The sequence below is a fragment of the Aphelocoma coerulescens genome, chromosome 1, assembly GCF_041296385.1.
Source record: "Aphelocoma coerulescens isolate FSJ_1873_10779 chromosome 1, UR_Acoe_1.0, whole genome shotgun sequence".
Taxonomy (NCBI): Eukaryota; Metazoa; Chordata; class Aves; order Passeriformes; family Corvidae; genus Aphelocoma; species Aphelocoma coerulescens.
The window spans coordinates 75,185,546-75,198,089 of NC_091013.1; the positions used below are offsets into that span (position 1 = coordinate 75,185,546).

The 12,544-nt window shown below is 39.3% G+C and overlaps 1 protein-coding gene across 5 annotated transcripts in view; it reads right to left on the minus strand.

Moving 5' to 3' along the window:
- SGCG (sarcoglycan gamma) overlaps positions 1-12,544 on the minus strand; it is a 109,858-nt gene that overhangs the window by 4,987 nt on the left and 92,327 nt on the right. For all 5 annotated transcript variants that reach the window (XM_069013505.1, XM_069013476.1, XM_069013516.1 and 2 more), the window contains one exon: positions 55-178. In XM_069013505.1, coding sequence (XP_068869606.1) covers positions 55-178 — 124 coding nt within the window. The remainder of the gene's footprint in view (positions 1-54; positions 179-12,544) is intronic.

Here is a 12,544-nt window from a genome sequence, read left to right on the forward strand (position 1 = left end):
TATAGTCACACAGAAGATCAACCGCAGTTACGGAAAAGAAGGGCTTGTACTCACCACACCATCACTGCTGTGTAGTTTGATATCCATCTGGGAAAGAGCTTCAATATTCCCAGCTTGTGCTTTGATATTAATTCCTCGTGGTGCATCCATGCTCAAAGACCGAGTTGGTGATTCCAGCCTAAAGGCAGGAGCAGGAAATCAGACAATAGCACAATCTCATGCATTCCTTTATTTTAGAAAAATAAGTAAACATTGAACAAGCCCTAGCAGGCTCTTGCCTGGAGTCATATAAAAGATGCAGCTTCCCTTTTCTTCAGGTAGACTTGAAAAAGGAGGCAGCTATTTCAAAAACCAACAAAGCATCCCAAACAAAAAATATAGATTAATTCATAATACAAATGCAAGGTATTATTTAATACATAACTACAGATTATTTCAGTATAACAGTAATTTAATCTGTTAAACTGAAACCCAGTTTTATATTATTTAGTTTCAATTTGTTTTCATTTTTGACATAATAAGACATTGAAATTAATACAAGTAATACAGTCTGGAAATTCTTTTAATCAACAAGAGTTTGACACTGCTATTAGTTGGACGAAGATTTCACTCAGAGAGTGTGTGCTTGTGCGTGTGTGTGTGTGTGTGTTGTTTAACTAGATGACAACTGAAACTTAAAAACTGTTAACTTAATCTGAAATAAAAATTATACTATATAACAAACAGGGAGTTGCAAACCCTGCAGTGCCACAAGATGGCAGGAAGGTACTGTATTATCTGAGTAATCACCTCATCGGATCAGCTGTGCAGGATTAATGATTTTTACTTTTCAAAGAGATAAGGCTTTGTTTCTTCAGAATTTTGGTATCATTTCCGTGCTAAGTAACAGGGATAGATGTACTAATTAAAAATCATGAGAAGGAAGGAAAAAGCCCAATCTTAGCAAGAAGCTAGTGATTATGTTGCTTCTTTTGCCCATTACCTAGAACTGCTTCATCTGGAGGCACTGCAGGATCAGAATTGATACCTATTAGGTTCTGATCGTGAATATTCACTCACCCTTCCTGATGACACCAGCCAACACTAAACAGGTGAATATGAAGGCTAGAGAAAGTGAGACAACTGGTGGTCCCTGTTTGCATCTGTGTTAGCTTTCCTATTCCCTGGAGGTATCAAAGAATGTGGAATGTGGGTTGCACCCACATTGCAGAACACATTCTCACATCCTTGTTCCCAAGTCTGCATGTTCTCACCCACTGTGTTTTTAGAAATGTAGAGGGTTGTGTGTGTGTGCATGCACTCCCAGAAGATCCTGTGCTGGTTCCACAGGTGCTCCACAGCTGCCAGTCCGGGTGAGTGGAAGCTGTGCCCCAGCAGATCCTTTACTGGGAATGCATTGCGTAGTGAGTCCAGACTCTGACTGCCAATCACTGTCAGGAATTAAATTTTACACACAATCTTGGTGCAGCTGTCTAATTTACTAATTTATTTCAATTCTTCCTTTTCTTTTTGTTTTCCTGTTACTTCATTAAAACCAGAATTTAAAAGAAGACAGCTTGTGCTTGTGAGAAAGTTCAGTTGTCTTTGAATTCTGAAGAAGCTAAATCCAGCTGATAGCTTAAATCCTAAATCCATGATATCTAAGCACAGTCACTGAAACTTCATTTTTTATCCTCAAATCTGAAAATAGCTCAAGCAATACTGGCTTATCATGGCTGGCCAGAGTTAGCAGAAGATTCTATCTTCTCTGATCCTCAAAGGTCCCTTCCAATCCAAATCATTCTACAGCTTTATGTTTCTATGATCTGCCTCTCCCTGACACCTCCTGGGTTCAGCACCCTCAATTAGCTTAAACTCCAGATTGATAAATAAGTAAAATACTAACAGTGGGTAAATGCATCATGGTCCCATATTGAGACCATATCCATAAAATAATTTGATGCCTTATCCCATAAATCTGAGATGGCACAAACTTTTGTCATGATCATGCTGTGTACAAGGGCATGAGTACGAGTCTGTTCTGCATCAGACAACTAATATAGTATTAGTAATCTTTATTGCGCAGTGTCTGGGATTTAACAACTTTTGTATGATTTTTGCCTTAGATCTCTAGATTTATATTTATATGAAATGTAAAATCAGTTCTTCCCTGAGTGATTAATATGGGAGGTCTGCTTCATGGGAATATTTTTCAGTGCACATTTGTACGCATTATATACTGAAAAATTAAACAAAGTTTCTATTTTCAGTCTTTAAAATCTAATATATTTTCGTAAGTTAGTGTCGAGGTAGTTGAATATAACTTGTCTTAGTTTGTCTTAACGAAAAGCTTTAAACATTGAAATAGCTCATGGTCTTTTGCAAAGTATTTCACCTATGTAAGCAATCTATACATAGGCATAAATTTTTATTTTTAAGCTCTATTGAATATCACAAGACTGCAGACTGGGACAAATTTCTGAGAGTGTATCAGACCTGGAATTTGAAAAGCGATCAAACATGAGAGAAATATTTATTACTTCCTACCAAAATTAGTGCTGGCAAGAAGCCTACAGACTTCGGAAGCACTTAGATTTATGATATGACATACATATAATTTCATTTACATTGCAGAATTACATTTGCTATATTAATCACAAACCTAAATTTCTGCTTTTTATGAAGGTCCTATTTCCAGATTAGCTCAGGGTGGATTTGCCTAATTAAGCACTGCTGGGGTCCCTTCCCCCTTGCCATGTGGTCCTGGGAGAGGGGCCCTGGGGGGAGACACGGGGTTTCCCTGCCCCTGGTCAGCCCCGTTCCCCATTGGTTGGTTTGTGTTCCCCTGTGCGGGGAAGGACCCTCGGGTCCCGTGATTGAGCAGTTCCTCAGCAGAGCCCCGGCCATGCGGCTGGGGAAATAAACATCTCTGAAACATCTACCAAGAATCCATCCATATATTTCTTTTCCATGAGCGTCGTTGTCGGATACATGTGTTGATGTATCCACACTGTAACAAAGCACGTCATTGAAGCTTCCTGGCAATGCAAACTGTTGTGAATCAGAGATGTGAGCTATACTGTGTGAGACTCTAGCAAAGGCAAGAGTCAATAACACCACTGACACATTTCTCTGTACAGCATTCAAAGGTTCCGCGTCTGAAGTCCAGCCACCTAGTGTAGAAACAGCCTGACTGAGTTGAACCTTGAGTTTGAATGTCCCTTCTCAGTCCCCACACTGATGTGCATCCCTCGGGTGTCCTGGCAAAACAGGAATTCAGTTTGTTTGCAAATGCTGGAGGGTGCTTGGAGAGTAAGAGGGCAGAAATTAATTGTCTTAGAGTTTTTGGTCATTTTATAGTGTTTGAATTTGTGCATTAGAATGATGAGGGAATATTTTGCTAGCAGTCACTTTATCTTTTTTAAAAAATTACAGACACATAAATTACATTTAAGAGGATGAAGTGAATGATCTTTACTATCTAGGGGAATTAATCTATGTAATGTGCTGTCCTAAATATGACATCTGTCACAGCCTCTATCTCTCTCAGGAAGATGGATTCTGTACTCATGAGTAGCTTCTAAGTACTGCGGTAGTTGCCACGGTCAATTAGCAAGGGGTGTGGTGCAAGAGAAATTGATCCGGACACCACAGCATTTGATGCCAAGGACCTGACAGCCCATTATATGCATCCTGAGGAGTACTCTGCACTAGCCGTTGCCTACTGGATGCCCAGAAAGGTTGGAGCACATTAGGCGTTCTCCAAGAGATCACAGCTTTCAGATTAGTTTAACCCAAATGTCACCCTGTCCACGTACCCAAAACAGTTCCACAATGAAAATCAAGATATGGAGAGTTCAGGCCATTGGGAGATCTCCCTCAAAAGCATGTTTCTAATTCAACTTTAGACACTCAAGTAGACCTATCCATGCAAGCCATACCTGGGCCCACCTGCAGAATAGATATTTTGCCTTGCTCCTCTTCACCCCAATCTCTGCAGCCAGGGAAACTGTACCACGTCATCTTATAAAAGGCAGGGAAAGGTGAGGGAATAGGTGACCCCTGTTAGTATTTTAGAGCTCTGTCATTTGCTGGATATTGGTTCTCCATAGTCCATTGCAACTAAAGCAATTGATTACAGCAAAGGTAATATTTTCATTGCTGTCTTCTTACTAGTTGGTAAGACAGTTCCAGGAGTCAACTATACTGTCTTGTCTGGCTGCCAAGGAAATTTGGTGCCGAGGTGTGCTAAATAATTAATGAAGTACTGTGCGAAAAATATTCTGAGGGAACCTCGACAGCATCCAGGGTCTGGATCTGAAACCATCCCAACAACCTAAAGGCTTGGAGATTCCCCTTTTCCTATAAGCATGTTGCTAACTTGTGGAGATGCCAGATCACCAGAAATTGCTCAGTTGGCTGTAAGGGAGGATGTGAGAGCAGCGACAGCCCGCAGCAGTCCTGGTAAAGAAGCAGCTGACACTGCCTGTGCATGCTGCAGGAATACTGATCTCTTTTTTTCATCCTGGTCTGGCTGGAGTAAGAAGGATGCCTTACAGATCTTGTAAGTACCACAAGGCACTAGAAAGCTGTTTCTAGCATTGCAGAAAGAGTACCACAAGTTTCCTACTGAAGTTTGGGGTTGCTTGACCCTTAGAGCAGGACAGAGGAACCAGCTTGCTCTTGGGTAATTGTTTATTCTTTCCTTCTGACCTCTTTTGGACCTTTCCAGCTCATTAGTCATCATCTCTCCTGAATTCAATGGGAAGAGAATTCCTCAGTATGACCTTAGATAGAAGTTGCCCATCTGTAGGCATTCTTCCCACCACCCACCTAAGGAAGGTCAGGGTTACTGTAACTGGACTGAACAGGTCCAGGATCGGCACTACCTCTAATATTGTAGTGCACCAACAACTGTGGATGTCCCATCCCTGGAAGTGTCCAAGGTCAGATTGGACAGGGTCCCGAGCAACCTGGTCTAGTGGAAGGTGTACCTGGTCATGGTGGGGAGCTGGAACTGGATGACCTTTAAGGACCCTTCCAATCCAAACCATTTTGTGATTCTATAATCAAACATCTTTTTCACATTGTTAAGTAAGGAAGAAACCCTCACTTACCTTTGGCATGGAAAAAGAAATCCTGCCATGAACACCTGCCACAGAGTTTATCTGACTTTGTAAAGGTTAAAGGGGAACAGAAATTAAATTAGGCAGTGACTAGAGGTCATGGAGCAGAGGATGAATAGAAAAGGCAAGAAATGAAGAGAAAAAAAAAACACATGAGGAAAAAAGGGGAAAAAGGAAAATCTTTAACCTGTCTAGGAACTAATGTTCTGAAAGGCAAAAAAGCAACCTAGAGGATTTTGTGGGCTTAATTGGCCTTGACTCTCTGTAGATGTCTGCTTTGAGGCCTGCTTTGTGAATGCACATTAACCTTTAAAAGGCAATACGAGTATATTGACTTTTTGATTAGTCTGGAAGGCAGTCTAATTCCCCAGCCACGCAGCTAGACATTGTAAGAGAGTAAACCATAGGCAGAGCATGCACTAGTCACATAGGAAAAAGAGAGTCAGCATTTATTTATGGTGCAGTATACGCAATTTCAAACCATATCCCTTCTTTATGAGGAAGCTGGATTCCCGTTGACATAAGCTGAGCAAAACTGGGCTGGAGTTCTAGAGGTGGAGAGTGAGGAGCAGGCACAGAGAATGCCAACTGCCAATCCCCACCCATATCCACTTATCTCCCAGCAGCTTGCTATTTTGAGGTCAGGCGAGTGGGGAGGGCGATCAGGATGTAGCAAGAAGAATATGATCACCAAAGCTGAGGATCTTGGTGTTCTGCCTTGTGGCATTTGGTTGCTTGCCAGGAGGTCCAAAGGTAAAGGAGGACAAAACAACAGGACTGAGATCTCAGTCTCAGTACATGCCTCATTTCTATATTTTGTAAAAGTATTTTCTTTGGAATGGCTCCTAAAATTACATCTCCTTGCAAAGAGGAAAAATGAATTTCGCAGCATATTCCAGCAACCGTGTCTATCTTAAGGACATGGAAGTATCAGTATTCAGCAGTAAACTGTGATAGCTCTTACTGAGTGTCAAAGAATAGAAAATACTAATGACTCATTAAATCTTCTTCCCCGATCAGTTTCAGCATCATAATGAAAATATAGCAGTTACTTAGTCAAGCCTTAGCACAAAATTCTGATTTGACGTAACTTCTATGAATCTTTCAAATGCTTACTGATTTTTCTTTCTAAAATGTCCCATTTTGCATCACATATACTGAATTCCTTCATTTAGAGGTGGAATAATCGCTTCCCACCCGGATGATATTGTCTTCCATACTTCCTTCGTTCACTTCGATATTCTAAAGCTGAACTTCACTGAGTTAAACTAAATGAAACATAATGAGAAAAATTGGCTGAAAAGCTGCATCCATTTTTCCTTCTCAAGTCCATTAGTTGGTCAATGGCTATAATATATCTCCCAATTTTTGTAGCTTAGTTCAAAAAAATAATTTTCCAAGCATTATTGCCTTTGAGAGTTGCCTGCACTAGGACACATATTCTGTTTCAGTAGTGAGACTAATGTAAATATCCACAGCTCCTTTACACTGAATACAATCAGGTTCATGCACATAGACAGTCAGTCCTCACGTGTGAAGCACAAGCAAGTCATTACTTATAGCAGTACAGGACTTTTGTATGGTATGTGTAATGCTGCAGCAGAATCCCTTCTTTTACGTTTATTAGATTCCCCTCCCAGAGGGCTGTGTTGGTAAGGCCTAGGAGCACTTCATTACTCAACCATTTCAGGGTTGAGTTCTTGTATCTGGAGGGGAAAAAACCTCACTGAACCACTTTCATACTTCCCTTTCTTCCAACTCTTGGGAAGGGGTTTTCATCATACACGGCACAGCTGGGCTTACTGAGCTTGGCTGGAATGAAGGGGAGTCACAGTGAAATGACAAAGTCGTGGAATGGAGAAACCAAGAAATCAGATCAAAAATACTCACTAGGCTCAAATAAGCAACCTATAGGAAAAGCATTTTCTAAAGTTAAACCAATCTCATAGTGACCTTTTAGAATATTGAGCCACTGCAGTAATGGATCACAGACTCTTTGTCCTTTTTACATTAAGACAATCATTGTATGAAAATGAAATGATAATTAATCAGATCCTATTGTAAGTTGAATTTCCCATAGATAAATGAATCCATTTATCCTTATTTATTCCTATATTTAAATAATTTTACCCATGGATTTATTACAATCTTATAGCTCAAAGATCTGGGATATGGAGTCAAGTCTGTTACTTGCCCTACTGCTGGATCAGGGTGTCTTACATATTCCAACATTAGAGATGCAGGACCCAGGAAACCAAACTGGATTGTGTTCCTCTAATGATGTCTGTGTTAAGGACTCGATGAAAGAAAAGCACTAACAATATAAGATTTTCATCCTTTGCAGTGCTTCAGGCTGTGGGCAATCTGATGATCCAAGATTAGAAGAAAAGAGAGATTGTGCTATTTTCCTGATACACATTTGAATATTCATAAGCTTTAAGGACTAAGTCAGTTACAGGAAGACATGGAGATGAGTGTGCAGAGTAGAACAGAAAACCAGAAAAATCCTCAAAACAAGAATTGCAGGAGCCAAGGGAACAACTGTAGAAAATAATAAATATAATTGTAAATACACGGCAGGTGGATGCACAATTATCAAGACTATTATAAAAAAGAAGCCTGAATTTGATGCAGAAGATACGAAGAAGGTTTTGAAGGAAGAAGAGATCCAGAAACTTAATATCAATGAAAACATTTAGACTGTATGTGAAATTCTCCAAGTCTTTAGTGGGTATAATACAACCATGGATTTTTACCAACTAAGAAGGGAAACTTCTTTTAGGTAAATATGATGGTGTCATGACTTTCCTGAAAAGAAAAAGTCATAGCATTGCCAGGGCCTCCAAGCTAATTATTAGCTTGGAAGGACTCATTACCTCATGTCTGGTATCAAACAAGAGCCAGTAATTGGCAGCATTTTCTAATCCTAGTTACACGGTTATACAAACTATGATTAGGAATTTAGATGAATTTATGAAATACTGGGTTACAAGTGGAAAAGGAAAAGCTTTATTCTGCAATTTGAACATTTCCCAGCACTTGCTTCCCAGTGCCTTGTTTCTTATGATGAATTTTCATTTCGTCAGACCTTAACCAAACATGGAGTAGTTGGCAAGTGCACAGTTCCTCTAAAGAAATGCAGTTGATCCCCTGTGCATGCTTCAAAATTAATATAAAGAAATAGGTACTGCTAGAGCATAATTAATCTGCTCTATTCTAGATATCTCTGTAAAATGCCCTCACAGTCTCTGTTGCCTTCCACCAAAAGGTGATGAGATGTGGTACAGGTATCTGCACGTAGACGTCCAAATGAATTGAATCAATTCCACCTGAACATCTGCCCAAACAGCTGTAAACCCCTGGGAGCATGCTCCAGATATTAGTCTCTGTGCGGGTGGCTTGTGGGAGGATCCATTTCCACTTCAGTGAATGAACAAATGAACGAATGAATGAATGAATGGTTTTGCTCACATAGAGAGGAGTATTCTAAACCTGGATGGGCCTCTGAGATGCATCTGCTTTTTCTGGGCACACACAGGTCCTCTAGATTTGGACTCAGTTGTATGAATGCAGCTGAAATATGTAAGATCTGAAGGGTAACCAGGAGTGTGTGCTGAACCATCAGCTAAATCACATGCATGAGCAATGAAGAATCAGAAAAAAATGTTAGGCACATGCAGCTGAAGACGTTTTTGTATGTTTTCAGTTTTCAGCCCTACTCCATATGCATAGGAAGCACAGTTGATTTTTAAATAAATAAATCTATTGGGTTTTTTAAAGCTCATTTTGTCTTATGCTAAAAATGATCAAGGATAATGATCAACCGCAGAACCCCAACCCATTCCTTTTGGGTGCCATTCTTAAATGTTGGGAGTATCTGCTGCTCTTGAAGATGTCAGCTGGTGTTTTCCTCAGCACATTTTTCTTTCCTTTAATTTAAAAAAAACCCTCTTCTCATAGTTTTATTTCTTGAAATAGCCTGTGTTCCACGTTAGTTCTGTATTTATGCCGTAAATCTGAAATGCGTGGCAGCAGATGATTCTAGTAAAGCTCAGTTCTGAGATTCTGGATTCAAGGGAATTGTTCAGCATAAGCACAGCAGGCACTAACACTGCTTATGGCTTAGGGGGGATCTCTGTGCACAAGCACAATTACAAAGCCAGATTTTAATAACAGATGTTTCCAGCTCCCAAGGTTTTGGTTAACAGATTTTTTTTTAATGGATGCAACATAAAAGAAGCGTTCAAAGTTCTAGGACAAATGCAGTTATATGTTCTCTTAAAAAGAGAATAAAAGAGTTCCCAGTTTTAATGGCACTTTGAAAAGGCTCTTAAAGCAATTTAAAACAACATTTATAATGTATTAAAAAACATAGCAGATATGTGTTGCTGCCTGCTCTGAGCTTCCCCTCCCCAAGCTGAACCCCTTTGTTCCAAGCGTGAGCAAAACCAAATGTGACTCAAACTCTTTAGCAGTGTGTGATTGGCCGGTCACCCCGGGTCTGCCCCCAGTCCTCCCCTTTCCCCTTTTCCCAATAAAAGAGAGGACCAAGGCAGGGCCCGCGCTCTTTTGGCTTTGCAGCTCTTTCTGCGAACATCTGTGTGCTTCTGTTTCTTTGAAAGCTTCTAATTGCAGGAAATTAAGCAAGCTAAGAGCTGTATTTCTCCCTCTTTGCTTCTGCTGGTGGTATTGGATTTGCAGCTACCATTTTGCCGCTTTTAGAGCTACTGAAATGCTGGATTGCCTGTGCTAGCCCTCTAGGCTGCCTGAGGCTTTCTAAGGCATTAAACTACTAGCCTAGCCGGTAAAAGCTGTAAGTATACCCCCACAGATATGATTATCACAGCGTACTTATTTGTTTACTAATTCTCCATCCATTTTAAATATCGAGGTGTTTTTTCCTGTTTGCCCACTGTCACTCAATGCAGAGTTGTTGAAGGAATGAAGACTAAAGATAAGACTGAGATATGGTTAAAATAGAAGCTTCTCTCAAGAGTGACAGTTGTGATGAAGAAGAGTGGTAAGAGCTAATTCAAAAGAGGTCTCTGTGATGACCTCAATTTTATGATGTGCTGATTCTCCAGGTAATTAAAAATGACCAAGGCCCTAGTGAATGTGATTAAATCTGGCACATCACAGATGTTTTCAGCACGGCTGTCTTTTTCAAATTACTTTAATAATATTATAAAATAACATCTTATATGATAAAATTTTAATCTCATATAATAACAGCATTTGCATCACTCTTGTAAAAAAATGAGCTAAGCATTTTCCTTACGAGAAATATCATAAAATTCTCTTCCAGGCTGAAATTTGCCATGCTTTTCTTCTATATGTATCTCAAGCAAATTTTTATTTAATATGCTGAAGCATAGAAAGATTTCAAGTAAGTGGAGTTCTTCAGTGCACACTGTTCACAGTGTTCACATGTTCTCAACGAAAATAAACACTCAAGTGAAGAGGCTTTGCTGAAAAGCAGGCCATACCCTTTCCTTCTTGTGATTTGTTAGTACAGTGGCTGAATGTGCCACACTGTCATCAGAGTCTTCACAGCTGAAGTACCATAACTGCACACAGTCTGAGGGAGAGGGGAAAGAGTGAGTAGTGATGATGTACATGTGCAATGCATCTTGGAAAAGTTACTCTTATCAGGAAATGCTTCCTTTTCTTTTTCCAGTGTTTGCCACACCCACATCCTTATGGTGGGTGTCTCCTGTTTCATGCCTCCCCAATTCTCTTGATACATGTGCAGATAGCTATGTAGGCTAAAGATAATGTAAGGGATGATCAGCTCAACTCAGTATTACAACTTGGATCAGTGACAGCACAATCAGGCTTACAAACAGGGCTCCACGTGGCCATCTGCAACGTGCGTAAAACTGTGACAATCACTAATGAAGTTTTCACAGTGGCTTGTGCTCTGGTGGAATATGCTGTAGTCACTGGTGACACTTTCACTTTAGCAAGCTCACTGAGCAGTCTGACATTGTCAGGGACCCAGTTCAACAGGTGCATTAATCAATACAACTTTGCTCTTTGTGCTACTGACATAAGCAGCCATGGAAAACACTTAAATGACTGTCCCACACGAGCAGCAGAAACAACTTTTGTTGGTTTTAATGTGTTAAGTGACATCTCTGAAAAATTGAGGCTTTAGGAAGAACATCAGCCACATGACTGTAGAAATGAAAGTCATTTATGAGAGCGCTTGCAAAATTCCTTTCACTTTAGGATTAATATTTACAGGTAAAATCACTGCTTAAAAGACAACCAGATGTGATGCAATACACAAGACTTTGCTAATACAATTTTTTTAAGTATTCAAGTCGGAAATACTTCTGAAAAGATGATAAACACAATGCCCTGTACTATCCAGTCCTTCTAAACTACACCTTTTTACACATTTGAGTCCATCAGACAAATGGAAAGAAATTCTTTAAAGCTTCCAAAAGCAGTATTTGATGGTGTTCCTTGTTAACCTGATTGCAGTAAAGTGTATGAACGCAAATTTATATCTAGCAAATTAAGGCCAGGGCTCATAAAATTACACAGCAGTAGAAATATCGCACTAGTCAGGGAGCAGAGGTGCTTGCAAACACTGAATCATAACCACAGTCTTACTTTCCATTATGTAATTCATTCTCTTCTGACTGACTGGGCTTTTGATTTACATAATGAATATAAATCAAAATGACTGTACTTCAATTACTTAGATGGCATTTTTAGGCAATTAGTATGTAAGCATTAACATTACAAATATGATTAAACAATTATTAGGCAAATGTTTTTACCCTGGTTGGCTTCTATGCATTTCTCTAGATTTCCTTCAAAATTCTTACTCATACAGCCATAAAACTCCACTTCAGTTTCCAGCTTTCTCTCTGTCTTATTACATAGTTTAACCATAGCAAATGCTTCAATTGCAAAAGGAAAAAAATACTATCCATGGGGAATGGAAAGGATAAAAATAAGACTTCAGAAAGAATCAGAGAGAAGTAGAAGCCATAACTCCGTAAGTAGAGTTATTGGATGCCACAGAACAGATGTAAAATTAAAGGGTGTATGTTAATTATTAATATATAGACAGGGAAAGGCCTACCATCAGTACAGTAATTTACCCTAACCAGATACCTAGAAAAACATATAATTGGCCTTCAAATTATCAATATTCTGTAATATGTTAGTCACATACCAGTAAATACTTTAATAAATATTTTTATGCTTTTAAGTGTTGGACAGGTATTTCACTTAAATACAAAACAATGTTCTTTAATTACACATTTAAAGTTTTAATTAATCCCAATATTATACATTTGTTTAGAATACATCTGTTTCCCTGGGGAATACTGAAATATTTTCATCATATACCCACAAACCATTAAATATGCCCATATTCTGGTCACATATATCTCTCTATATAATCATACTCTGGCAAAAGT